Genomic DNA, 13,702 nt, shown 5'->3' with positions numbered 1-13,702 from the left:
AGAGATGCAAGGATTTTTAATTTGTTGTACAAGATGCCAGAACATTTATACTTATACTGATCAACAGTAATACATCTGTGATACACATTATTCATAAACACAGATACTGAAGTCATATAAACCTTCGATTTCAAGGAACAGTATTTTTTAAAGTACCAAAAAGAAACCCCAAAATAAAAACCGATAAATCTCCTACTTAACTCAAGTAAAGCAAGAACAAAAAGACATACAATGTGTTCCTTTCAGCCCCACCTAGATGCTTAACTACTTAGAATGCTGACCACTCTTTTTACAAGACGAAAAATCCCCCACCCCTGACTTCACTAGATGTGGGAGTTGCTACTGGTCTCGGCCCTGGCACATACCCTGGCCATGGCGGCAATGCCAGGCCTGGCTGCGACTCTGGCTTGGGTCTCAAAGCCTCTTTATACTTCATCACATGATGGAATTCAGGCCCTCCAAGGGCTGACAGCAGGAACTGGACTCTCTGGACCACCAGCATTCTGAGTGGGTGCTTCCTTCACTCTTTTTAAGGGAACTCACATTTATATCTGACAACTCCCTCTTCTGACCTGAGATTGCCTTCCTTAGACCAAAGCTCTCAAGACCCTGACAACTGTGATGAAAAAGCGAGGAGATTCTCAGCCTGACAGCTCTGCCTGGAGCCTTTTAGCTTTGAGAGAAGGCAGGGGCTGCTCTCTCTGTAACACCCAATATTCTGGGATGTTGCTTTTTCCTTTCCCCAGTTCTGGTTCATGGGTATTTTCCTAAAGGCTCTTGTCATTTCCGTTAAAGGCTTCTTGGGAAATGCCACATACCTGAAAATTCTTGAGCGGTTTCCCTACTCCGAAGCTTGCAGAGAAGGGGTCCTTGTCGTGGAGTGATATGAGATGGGAAATCCACAACAGCACAAATCAGGGAGCCCAGGTAAGTGGGCTGTAAGAGAAATAAAATGTGTTGGTCTATTCCTTCTCTTTCCCGGCCAGGCTTTAGGTCTCATGTAACCTCTATTACATTTACTTTTTATAAGGAAGTGGCTGAGTAAGATAATTTTTTTGAGTCCCTGATCTTTTAAGGTTATCTCAAATCACATATGTAGACAATCCTATAGCCTGCAAATATTATCTCTTTTTTCCCTTTATTCATACCTCACATTTATTTTAGTACTATTATTGCTCTGGCATATCATAATATATCTGGTATGGAGTAGTTGGTTGCCTCATTCCTCATACAGGATTCTTTCTTTAAAATATTTATTTACTTAGACAGAGTGTGTGTGTGTGAGTGGGGAGAGGGCAGAGGGAAAGAATCTTCAAGCTGACTGCCTGCTGAGCATTGAAGCCTGACACAGGGCTCAGTCCCACGACCCATGAGATCATGACCTGAGCCAAAACCAAGAGTCAGATGCTTAACTGACTGAGCCACCCAAGTGCCCCCTCATATAGGACTCTTACCTTCACATTGTCATGGCTGGGATTCCACTTCTAAATAGCCAGCATGTAAACCAAGGCCTTCATTTCCATGAAAGCCTCCAGGCAGAAGTCAGGGGGGCACTTGAGCCTGCCAACTCTTGCCTGTGCCTCCCAGGCTAATAGTAGGGAAGGTGTTAGGTATAGCCGTGTCAGCTGTGGGTTGGGTGATTCCCATATCCACACACGGTGTCTTCATTTGGACCCTGTGCCCTTCCTGGGACTCTACCCTCTCTGCTGATCTGAAGATAAGGCCTTCGGACAAAGGCCACACCTTCCCAGGACCTGAGTTGAAAGTCAGTGTTGGTCACAAGCAGCCAAGACTCTTCTGAACTCACAGAGCTGACAACTGGGACAGGATTTTTATGGGATCCTACTGTTCTGGCTGGGCCCTTTCATCGTCCTCATTCAGGTCTATCTTCATGATTTCTGAGAGACTGATACTCACTCCTTTCTCTAGTGACCTGAGAACTCTGCCCATAGGTGAAGGCTCTTATGCCAGTGAGAATAAGTGAGGGTATGCTCAGCCTGACAACGGTGTCTGAGACTGTCTGTGCTTAAGAACAGGTGGGACTGAAGTCCCTGGCATCCCCTATATTCTGCAGTGTGGGTCTCCCCAATCCTCCTCCATGGGGCCCTCGTCTTGGTTTCTATCTCTAGGACGAAAGGCTTCCTGGGAAATTCCACAGCTCTGCAACCCTGGAGCAGATTCTGCTTTGCAAACCTTGCAGAGAATGCATCTCTGTCCTGGGAGTGAGGGGAAGTGGGGAAGCTGTAGCACCAGGCAGGAGTCCCAGGCCATGTGGTGGGCTGTCTCGGGACAAAATACACTGATCCATCCCTTCCGTTCATCAGCCGGGTGCAGTCTCACGTAACTTCTATTCTGCACGATTTACTTTCTACAGGTAACGGATTGGGCTGATTTTGAGAGCCCCTGATCTTTTGAGGTTCTTTAACATTGCAGATATAGATGGTCCTACTGTCACCTAATCCTGTCATTTCTTTATTTACACCTCTCAATTATTTTGGTATTCTTTTTGCTCTGGCTGTATATTCCAATCCAGCAGTTTGGACACAAAGCCACTCTCTTTATCACCTAAGACAAATTTTGAAGTACTGAGAAAAAACTGAAATAAGAAACACAGGGTGTGTCTCAGGGTGGGAGGAGTAAAACAGTGTGGGCTCTATAATTACTTAGACCAGGAGTCGAGTCCCAGCCTTGTCATTTACTAGGCCTGTGAATTTTGGCACATGGCTGAACTCTAACTCTATGAGCCTCAGGCTCTTCTCTATGAAGTAAGTTTGATAAGCCCTATCTCGTAGGACCGGTGGAGTGTAGGTAACGTACAGAAAGCATCTGTTGCTGGGTCTGTCTTGTACTGTGACATTAGGGAATGGCAGTTATTACTATGATTATCTTGACCTCAGACATTACCATCTATGCAGCTGAGTTTTGTTTTGTTTTTACAACTAAGACATGTCAGAGAATATGCAGTGCTCTGGCCAAGAAAAACCTCCCAATCAGCCAAAATTCTGCTTAGGAATGAAAACTAAGTAATATGTTCTCTCCGCCCCCTCTTTACCATGCTTTTCACTCGTTCTTTATGAAGTACTCGCTCTTCCATAAGGACAGCTGCTCCTAGAATCTATAACTGCATGGGTAGCGGCTGGGTCTTCTCTGACTAAACATCCTCAGTTAAAGCATGAAGACTTCCCAAGAACAGATGCTCAGTGTGTGGAAAATAAGAGACACAAATAAAGAGGTCTGATTCACTATGATTTATATTCTCAAACATTCTTGACAAACAAACAAATTGAGGTATACATCTTTTAAATTTACAAAAAGACACACCAAGAATTAAACAATTTTTACTCTATTTATCCATCTATCCATCTACTTTGGTGGGTCCCAACTATCTTAGTATGGAACTCTATCACATTTCCAAGGATATGCCTGTCCTAAAGCCATGTTAGCTTGTTCTGGATCACAAAAGTGATTTAAGAATTTCCAATTTGTATTTCAAAAAAACAAAGAAAACTCTTACTCCTAAACCTGATAAACAGCAATAAATAAACGTGTGATCCATGTTATTCATAAACTTATACTCTAAATCTAAATAAACTTTCTGTTGAAAGGAACACTGCTTGAAAAATGTAAGGAAAAAAAACCAAATTATTTGTGCATATCAGGAACACTAGTTAACAGGCCTTTCCAAAGACAAAGCAAAGAATCTGCCTCTGCCCTCTCTAGGGAAGAGAGGAGCGGCTGGACTTGGCCCGGGAACGCGCACCGGCCTTGGAAGTAGAGGCAGCCCCAGCTGCAGCTCGGGCTCGGGCTCGCTCTTCCTCATTTCGCAGAGCCTCTTCATAATGGAATGGGAAGGCACTGGGGACGGTATCATGAACCTTGGCCAAAAACTCCAGGACTCTCATCTTGCTGGTCTCAGCATGGGCTCTCGGGCCCCACAGGAACTCGTAGCGTGGAGGATCACTGTTGGCCACCTGGCGGTACTCCAGGTACTTTTCCTGAACCAAATCTTGGGTGATGAGCTTCCTGGGCTCCCCGAAGACTAAATGCCTCCTTCCATCAGAGATGCCCAAGATATTCAGGAATTCCCAGATATCCTCCTCAGAGGCTCGGTTGCCGCTCAAGAAGATCACACTCAGGAGAGGCATGAGAAGCCCATTCTTAGAGAAGCCCCTGCCACTGCTCACGCTGCCATCACTGGTGAGGTCCAGGCCGCTGACGAGGATATAGGAGCGACCGCCTGGCTTGACTTCCTTCAATTCTAGGCCAAAGACCAGCTCCATGCACTCGGAGGCTCTCCTGAGGATCTCAGGGAAGTGCTCCCTGTACCTTTTGTTGACGATCTTCAGCATGTCTGCCCTCATAATGGGCTCCCTCAATTTATACTTATACAGCAGGAACTGCACCAACATCCCCACCTTCCTGGTTAGAGGATCTTTGCGAGCACTCTCAGGGGAAGTTGAGGCCCAAGAGGAATTTTTACTTTTCTCAACTTGGCCCTTGGCACCTACATTAGATCTCGGGCGCAAAACACCTGCGGCGGCACTGGTGGTGGCCAAGGCTTCCTGAGGCTCCTGGGAAGTGCCAGGAACAGGGGAGCTTGAGGGAGCATCCCCAAAAACAGGAGAGGAAGAAGGAGTGGTCTCTTCCTCCTCTGCCGTGGTGGCCTGAGCACTCGTAAGACCTTGGGTCTCACCTCTGTTTTGGCGGCGTTTCTCACGAGCACGGAGCTTACTCTTCTGACCACGAGGCATAATGGCTGTGATCAGGGATAGCAGGTAAGGGTGTGAGCCAGTGAACAGGTGACTTGGGCCCCTGCAGGAGGGAGAGTAAGATGGTTTTATCACCTTCAACAGGTGGATTCCACTTTGGCTTTATCAAAGGCCACCTCTGCAGGGTCCTTGAGGGTACTGTTCTAGGACCTCACAATGGCTCCTGTTCCCTTGGTCAGCCTGTCCCCTAAGAATCCCAGAGAGGAACCATGGAACCCTTAGAGTGTGTCTTATTTGCATGCTGCTAGCCTTGCCTTGCGTTTACTCAGGTGAGAGCACGTGTTTGCCGTGAGGCCCCTGTGTTCTGTCATGTTGGGGCCTCTCGGTTTATCTTTAGTATTATCATGTCAATTCTTGGCAAAGCTGGGGCACCTTCTCCTCTGCTACTTTGAAAGTGACACCTCAAAGCTCCCTGGGACCCAGGAGAAGGAACTGAAAGGGTGCCTCGCTCTACCTCCCTGCTAGGGAATACCCTGTGCTGAGAGCTCAGTAAGGTCCTCTCTGTTCCAAGTTCATTGGGATCCTCAGCCTTCCTTTAACATCCTCATCTTGGCTCCTTGAAAGGCTCGGCACCACTTCCGTTTGTTGACTGGTGGCTGCACCTTCAGACTAAGAATATCACTGCCTTTAGACCTGATATAAAGAAGTGAGGGGGATGCTCAACCTGACAGCCCTTCCCTGTTATTTCTTGGGCTGAAATCAAAGGGTTAAGATGGATGTTTGATGTTCCCTCTATTCAGGATTGGATCACCCCCTGATTCCCTGAGTCCCAATAGGAAAACATGAAGACAACCTTATCTGAAAAAACGTGGTCCCCTCAAGAGTAAAAGCTATTGCAGGCAGGTTGATATTCTATGGTAGGTTGTCCCCCACAGGATTCCAACTCAAGGTCTAAATCTGACTCACAATAGGGTCTAAGATTTCTTCCTCTGCTGACCTAGAACCGCTCCCCTCAGACCAAGACCTTCACTGTCCTGCTACCGTGGAGTGGGAACTGATGAACACTTCTGCCTGACATCTCCCTGTGAGGTCTCCCAGGGCTGGTAATAGGCAGGATTCTTTGGGGCCCCACTGATCGGGCATGTCCACAGTTCTCAAGGTTTTCACTATGACACCTGGCATAATCTCAAATCTTCCCTCTGCTGGGTTGAGGCTGCCCACTTTGACCTGGTCCCTCACCTCCCTGAGATGTCCTGGGAAGAAGTGAGTATGTAGCATCATGTCACCATGCCCAAGTTTCCCAGGCATGAAAACAGGGATAGGGCTTTATGCGGCCCCCTTCTTTATGGCAGGTGTCCTCCATCCTCACTGGGCATCATAACCTCCACTCCTGTTAGGGACTGGGTCCAATTTGCTGAAAGGAGCTTGCTCCATTAGACCAAGGCCCTCCCCTTCCTGACATCACCTCCAGAGAAAATGAGGGGGCACCTCAGCCTGCCAGCTGTGCCCAGGGCCTCCTTTGCTGAGTTTGGGAGTTGTCAGGTAGAGCCCTCAATTCCCTTAGTTGCTAGAGGGAAAAGCAGCTCTCGCAACATCCGTCTACCTTTCCTGAAGCCTCCTAGAGCAGAGTACGGGGGGGAGGGGGGGTGTTGCCAGTGTGGCCCCCCTCTGTTGGGTAAAGGCCTGCTCATAATACTCGGGGCCCTCATCATGAATCCAGTTAGGGCCTAGCTCCTCCACCCACAGAATCGGGCCTACTCCCGTAGACGAAGGCCTTCCCGGTGAGACTTTCTAGGCCAAATTTGGCCCGCCAGTCCTCTAGGACCTCCCAGAGCCAGACCAAAGGGGCAGATTCGGGCCACCTTCGTTATGGCGCGGTTTGGGGGGTTGTAGTCTCTTCAATTGCCACTCAGGGTCCTCACCTTGACGTTAGACCGGTCCTAGGAAACCGGCGGCCTCCGAACAAAAGCTGCACCCAGTTGTCGAGGTCCCGCCCAGAAAGGAAGTCGAGTGACCTGCATCCGGGGGCGGGGGCACCGGGGTTTCCGAGGGCTGAAAGCAGGGGCGGGGCTCTGTGGGACCCCAGCGCTTGCGGCTCCTCCCTCTGCCGGCCCAGGCCTGCCAGCTCCCAGGGGCCCCCAGCCTCCTGAGTCCCTAGAGGGGAATCTCTGGCCATGCCGCTCGGGGCTACTCCTACTGGGCCGCACAAGCCTGAATGCAGAAACAGGGCTCTGGGAGGCATTTTTTTTTTATAAGAAAGGGAGGTGGGTAAGAAGGGGGAGAGGGAGAGAGAGCATCCTAAGCAGGCACTGTTCCCAGGGCAGAGCCACATCTCACAACCCTGAGATCATGACCTGAGCTAAAATCAAGAGGCCTAGGCTTAAAGGATTGAGCTACCCAGGTGCCCCCTGGAAGGCCTTTTTTTTTTTTTAAGGGAATTGTAGGCTCATCAGCACTCAGGGTCCTCATCGTCAATTAAGGCCAGACTCCACCCTTGGCAGAACTGGGGCTGCCCCCTTCAGATCAAGGGCTTTTCCTCCCTGAGATCGCACAGGTGGAATCAGTGATAGCTCTTCTGTGGCCTCCCGGGGCTCAGAATAGGATGGGGCTTTGTTTGACTCCCTGTGCTGGTAGGGTGATCCCTATCGAACAGTCAGGGTTCTTATTATGACTCCTGTTAAGGCCTGGGTTTTCTCTCTTTGCACATGTGGGACACTCCAGGGAGACTGAGGGGGGTTCTTCCACCTCACAACTCTGTCCTGGGCATCCCAGGGCCAACAGCATTGGTGTGTGGGGGGGGAGATTTGTGTGGATCCTCTGTTCTGGGGTGAGGGATTCCCTCATTCTTATTCAGAGTTCTCACCCTGACATCTGACCAGTCTTGGGACTCCACTGTCTGCTGACCTGAGGCTGCCCCCATCAAATCAAAGTACACACCTTCTGGGACCGAATTGGAACTCAGAATGAGCCACATCCAGAGTAGTATGTCTGTTCTCCTATAGTAGAGGACCGGAGCCAGACTCTGTGGAACCCCACTGTTCTGACAGGGTTCTTCCATCATTCCTCATTTAGGGTCCTTCGTGTCTCACAGAGGCTGGGACTCCTTCTACTGACCTGAGATTGTCCTTCTTTGGCTGAAACTCTGAACTCCTCGAGAGGCCTCAAGAATAAGTGAGGGAGGGCATGCTTAGCCTGACAGCTCTGTCTGAGGTCAGTCTGAGCTCTGTCTCTGTCTCTAAGTATGAAAGCAGGTAGAAGCCTATGTGCGATCCCCTATATTCTGGGATATTTGTCACCCAAGGCCTCTAACATTAGGCTTTTTATCTTGGCTGCTGTCTCTTGGATTAAAGGCTTTCTGGGAAATGCCACATCCTTGCCAAGAGCTGAGCAGTTTCCCCTCTGCAAACCTCAGTCCGTGTCCTAGGAGTGATGTGAGATGGGGAAGCAAAGCACAAGGCAGGGGTCCCAGGAAGGTGATGGGCTGTTGGCGGGAAATGGGCTGATATTTTCCTTCTCTTCATCAGCCAGACTTAGTCTCATGTAAATTTTATTGTGATAGATTTATACTGTATGAGGAAGGCCTGTCCAGGATGACTTTGTGAGCCCCTCATCTTTCAAGGTTATCTGATATTTCATGTGTAGACGATCATACTGCCACCATGTTTCTTTTTTCATGCCTCTCATTTATTTTGGTATTCATACTGCTCTAGGAATGTATTCCAACCCAGTAGTAGGAGCATACAATCCTTCTTTTGATTGCCTGAGATACACTTTTAAGAAAAAAGGGGGAAATTGAATTAAAAGACATAAAGTGGGCCTCAGGCTAGGGGAACTGTAACAGTGTGGGCTCTAGGCTAGTCCAGACTAGCGGCTAGTCTCAACCTTGTCCCTTAACAGCTGTGCGAATTCAGACACATTATTAAACTTTGTGAGCATCAGGCTCTGCATCTGTGAAGTGGGTGTGATAAGCTCTGTCTTACAGGATGGTGGACCGTAGTTAATATGTGTTAAGTGCCTGGTATAATACCTGGCCTATTGACAATTCAACATGGCATTTATTAGTATGATTAATTTGAACCACGATGATAACACCCACCCTGCCGGAATTTTTTTTTTAATCCAGCAGCTGTGAGCAACTATGTAGCATTTTACAACAAAGAAAATCCAATTAGCCAAAATACTGATTAGCAAGGAAAACTAAGTAGTATTTCCCTATTACATGATACATCATTCAATACGATTATAAGGTACAGTTCCCCAGTTAGATGCAATACAAAGCTCCTAAAATTTCTGTCAAGGATCAACTTCCTGCCCTCACAAGGGCCTTTCCATCCAAACCACCCTTCTTTTCATTAATTTAACCTGCACTGAAAAACCTAGAATTCGCCTAGAATTTGCCAAACTACACACGGTAACTTAATTTGAATGCCCTTTTGATGGAGTGGCCTCTGACCACCCCAGCCAGGTACAAAGAGTACCTAGTGGCTTCTTAACATCTCACCTCAAGGGAGAATCACCTTTATTTCTCAGAAACTCTCTGGAGACAATGTGATTAAAACATCTAATTTGCACAGTGCATTCAGCTGCACCAGGACAAGACCACAGGGCATGTTCCATCTCAGCCCCAGGTGATTTCTCTCTGGTTTCCCCACCATCCCAAAATAACTTTAAGGGCAGTCTGCCATTCCAGGCCTCACTCGGGGCCCTCACCATGACTCTTGGCAGCTTCTCCCACACACACTCTACTTAACTGAGGCCGTCTCCCTTCACATCAAGGCCTTCACCTCTCTGAGAACCTTATGAGCAAGTCAGAGGACATCTCATATGACCATCCTTGTGTGGGTTCTCCTAGAGTTGACAGCAGGACCTCTCTCTCCTGGGGTGGTTTCCTCACCCCTCATTCTGATTCCTCACCTTGACTCCTAGCAGAGTATGCAGTTCCTCCCTCTGCCAAACTGGGATCACCTCCTTCAGACCAAGAATCTCGCCTCCCTGAGTCTCCTGAGGAGAAAATAAAACAAGACAAAGAAATACAGGACTTGTTTTGTTTGTTTGCTTTTATATACAGGATGCTTGGCAAACCTACTTGAGGGGGAAGTAAAGTGCTTCCACTTGAAATTCTGCCCGAACCTCCCAGATCTCACAGCAGGGGTGGGTCAGGGTTCTGAGGTCCCTCTCTTCTGGAGTTATATTATTCTCAGTTCACATGGGAGGTACTCTGCAAAATCATTGCACTCAGAGAAAAGCAAGTGTGAGGGCCTGCAAGGGACCTCCTGGGAGGGAGTGACAGCAATGAAGGGGGAACAGCAGATTGCACCTGCCAGTCTTACAAAGACTTTGTTACAGGGAATCAAATATACCTCCCAAATCAATCAGTGCTGCAGTGGTGTTTACAACAGCATTTCCAAAAACAGGGCCTGTGAGGTAATAGTAGGTGTTATTTAAAAAAGTTAAATCATTTTAGAGTAAGCTGGCTTAAACAAAGTTGAATAGGTTTCAGTTTCTGGTTTTGTTTTCACCACAAGACTTCCCAGAACCCTCAATATACCAGTATGTACTGAGAGACTCCAAGGGGGATAATAAAGCATAATGAGTTTTCTTAACATATTTGACCATGGAAAGCATGTCCTCCTGCCATTTTTTTCACACCGAATCTCAAGATTTCAACACAGAATATTTTGGAGATGCCATCTATGATGTTCCTTGGAGACCCTCGGCTTGTTTTCCTGAATGTTTTCGGTCAAAGTACAGTGGTCCTTGGATGAGACAAGAACATAGGCCAGGGAGATTTTCAAAATATCTGCTTTAGTGCCTATAAAGATGATATCTAAAGTGCAAGGACATCTCTTTTAGTAAGTGACACAAAATATTAGCTCTTCAGCTATTTTTCCAAAATTTCAACTCAGAGTTGACATTCACAACTTGCTTGAGATGCCTGATCACTGAGAGACAGTCTAAGGGTTGTGTTAAATATAGGTCACCCCTGAATTTCCCAGGGAGTGATACTGTATTAGGGCTACTCCAAGACGAGTGGATGCATATTTTCTCTGCCCCCAAACCTCCAAGGAGGGAAATAGGCTAGAGCCAGACAACTGTAAAGAACTTAATCAAAAAAGGTATAAGTACAGGGTACACGTTCAGCCTCAGTGGTGAATGGGAATGTCTGGAAAGCATACGCGAGAATCCCATCTGATGAAATGGCTTTACACAGTGTGAGTGGAATAGGAGTGTGGTAATGTGGAAGCTATGCAAGTGCCTAAAATTCATCCAAGTGGTACAGGATCCTGCATCTTTCAAAAGACCTAATTCTGGGCCCTTCTGGAGCTTGGGACTGAGGTTATTGATATTCTTTCTGCCACTCTGATAACGATCCGTTCAGAAACCAGAGCAAGCCGTGTTCCTGCAGAGGACAGACATAGACGCATCTGGGAAAAACAAAGGCACGGAATGGAGACGGGGGCTCAGAGCAGTGGCCCGGAGACGCCCGCAGAAGTCTAGATGGCTGCTGCCGAAAACACACCTCCACTTTCCTCTTCACATTTCAAATAAATTTTAAAACCAAAGCAATTTCCTGGGCAAAATTGGAACACAAACCCAGCCTTTATCTTGTGATTTGGACTTAATATACACAGGTAATTTAGAAGTGCACTGATTTGATCGAGTTACTTTCTGAAATGCTGTATTTCAAAGCATTTTCAAGTAAAAGAGACACGAGGTAGTGGCTCAAGAAAACTGGCATTTAAAAAACAGCATATGAGTAACATATTTAGAGCCATATTTATGGCTTCTCCCGGGTAATTTTAGTATTCATTAGTGCCTTCATCTTCCAGCAGAACAAAACTCATGAATGTCATTAATATATTTAGTCACGTACTAGTTAATTAATAAAGATGTGAAATAGAACCATTTCTGAAACCGGTGCCTTTGGCGTACACTTGAGCAACGCCTCTTCAATGGGATTTTAGTATTTCACCATTTCCCTCTATGATATGTGGGTAGGTGTATGATTTTAAAATATAAAATTCTTCATCAGGGAATTGGAGGAGAGCTTTGTGACTTTACGAAAAATCTTTTCAGTTGAAAATATCCTTTGAGCAGCCATCGATATTGAAAGACAACTTCAAGTTTTATAATCATGTGCTACCACATACCATTCTCTCATTGCAGAGCAAGAAAGCCAGGACAAAATAAAATCATCTTAATATTCAAGCGGGTTATCAGACTTTCAACGTGCCAGTCTTGTTTTAGAGAATCATTCTTATGTTTCTTCTAACTGGTTTGTACATTCTATTATAAAAGCCTACTCAAAAATTTTAATGTTTAATCTTTAAAATCATTATAGAGAGGTAGGAAAATAGGAAAAGCACAGGGAAAACAACTACAGCAATAATATGATCTCCACTACTCAGGGACATCTGCTGTTGTCAAACTATTTTTTTATTTGTTATTAGGCAATTTTGAAGGACTCTGAAAAAAGAATCTCTGCTTGGCATACACAAACCACCTAGTGAACAATGGCAGAATCCTACCACCTAGTTAGTTCTTTTCAGTTTGCAGATGGGTAAAGAAACTCAGCCCCAAGAAAAGAATACTGCTCTTTAAATTATTCTTCCTTACTTTTCTTCATCCAGTGAGTATATACTGCTTTGATTACTGCAGGGCTTTGCTTGAGCTGTTGACAATGATTTTTCTTTTAAAAAAGAACCCTACGGAGAAAATAGCTTAAACATTGCATAGGATATTCAGAGAACAAGAATAAAGGGAAAAAAAGATCCATCATTAGGATTTCAACTTGAGCCTTTGTCAGTGATTGATGGAGAACACCTAATATAGAATGTCATTTTTCTCCAAATGTTACTCCACTAAACATTCAATGACCAAGTGGCCTACATACCTTATATATATTTAGTGAGCTGGATTTGATGGGATATTTGGGACTGAAAGCTAGAGGTCTACATAAAGTGTCTGTGATCTAGAGAGATAGGGCCTTAGGTTCTGAATTATACCAAGTGTTTCCAAGTCCAAATGGGTGGAACTAGGACTTCTCTAGCTTTCAGTTCCTGACTGAAGATGACCTAGTTATGCTATCCAGAGAACAAAATGGACTCCCCACTAAGAGTAATCAAGACCATCTTTCTTTAATGACAAAAACCACTAAGTATTCGAAATCCAGAACAATATCAAACAACCAACAAAAGGTACAAAAGATATTACAATGTAAATTAAGAACTAAATGTGGCTGAACTTAAAAGAGCTCTGTTTAAATCAGAGGAGATCCTTGTGAAATTCCGAGTCCATTCACGTGTCTGGAGAACACAAGTGGATTTGTGTATGATAGGAGGGAATGAGATGGGAAATGAAAACCCTAGAATTGGAAAACATGACTCAGCCCTGGGGAAATGGTGGGTTCTTTCCAGCCTCACAGTACTAGCTGAGGGAAAGCAATGGGCAAAAGAACTTGTGAATCCTTAAAAAGCAGTGGGTTCCATTCCCCCTGGGGACTTTATGGAGAATACAGATTTCCAAGCCCACCCCAAACCCCGAATCAAGAGGAGCCTTGTAATCTAGATTTTAAAACAAGAAGCCTCAAGTGATTCTGATGAGGAGCCGAATTTGGAACCACAGTGTTACCCGCACTGATGGCTTGTTAGCACTTCATTAACAAGTGTTAAACTCTTGGAAAATAAGGCTTTCTCAGAAGATAAAAAAAAAAAAAGTGTTTTCCATTTAAATTCAAATATACAAATCGGAAGTCCACTGATACCCTGGAACTTCTATGAAAAGGTTTGGTGATCGTTTTTCAGCTGCTGAGTTTTCTCTTGGTAATGAATATTTTTAGCTGGCTGTGGACATTTATTCAAATACAGGCCTCAAACTGTCCAGATTGTGTCAGGATGAATAAAGTAAGAACAGCTCAAGATGTTACTTGAAACCTTGCTAAGGCACTATTAATATTTCAATTTTTTTTGGTAGGTAAGAATAAAAACAGAGTT

General features: G+C 45.6%; 1 protein-coding gene across 1 annotated transcript; it reads right to left on the bottom strand.

The window, feature by feature from the left end:
• Nucleotides 1–3,716: 3,716 nt before the first annotated feature.
• On the bottom strand, nt 3,717–4,751 carry LOC113265802 (melanoma-associated antigen B4-like). Its single transcript, XM_026513252.1, has one exon. The coding sequence runs from the start codon at nt 4,749–4,751 to the stop codon at nt 3,717–3,719; it is 1,035 nt and encodes a 344-aa protein (XP_026369037.1).
• Between the last annotated feature and the right edge of the window lie 8,951 nt (nt 4,752–13,702).

This window comes from Ursus arctos, chromosome X (genome assembly GCF_023065955.2).
Source record: "Ursus arctos isolate Adak ecotype North America chromosome X, UrsArc2.0, whole genome shotgun sequence".
Taxonomy (NCBI): domain Eukaryota; kingdom Metazoa; phylum Chordata; class Mammalia; order Carnivora; family Ursidae; genus Ursus; species Ursus arctos.
Note: the sequence above shows the minus strand (reverse complement) of the source record. Positions and strands in the feature narration are given on the sequence as shown.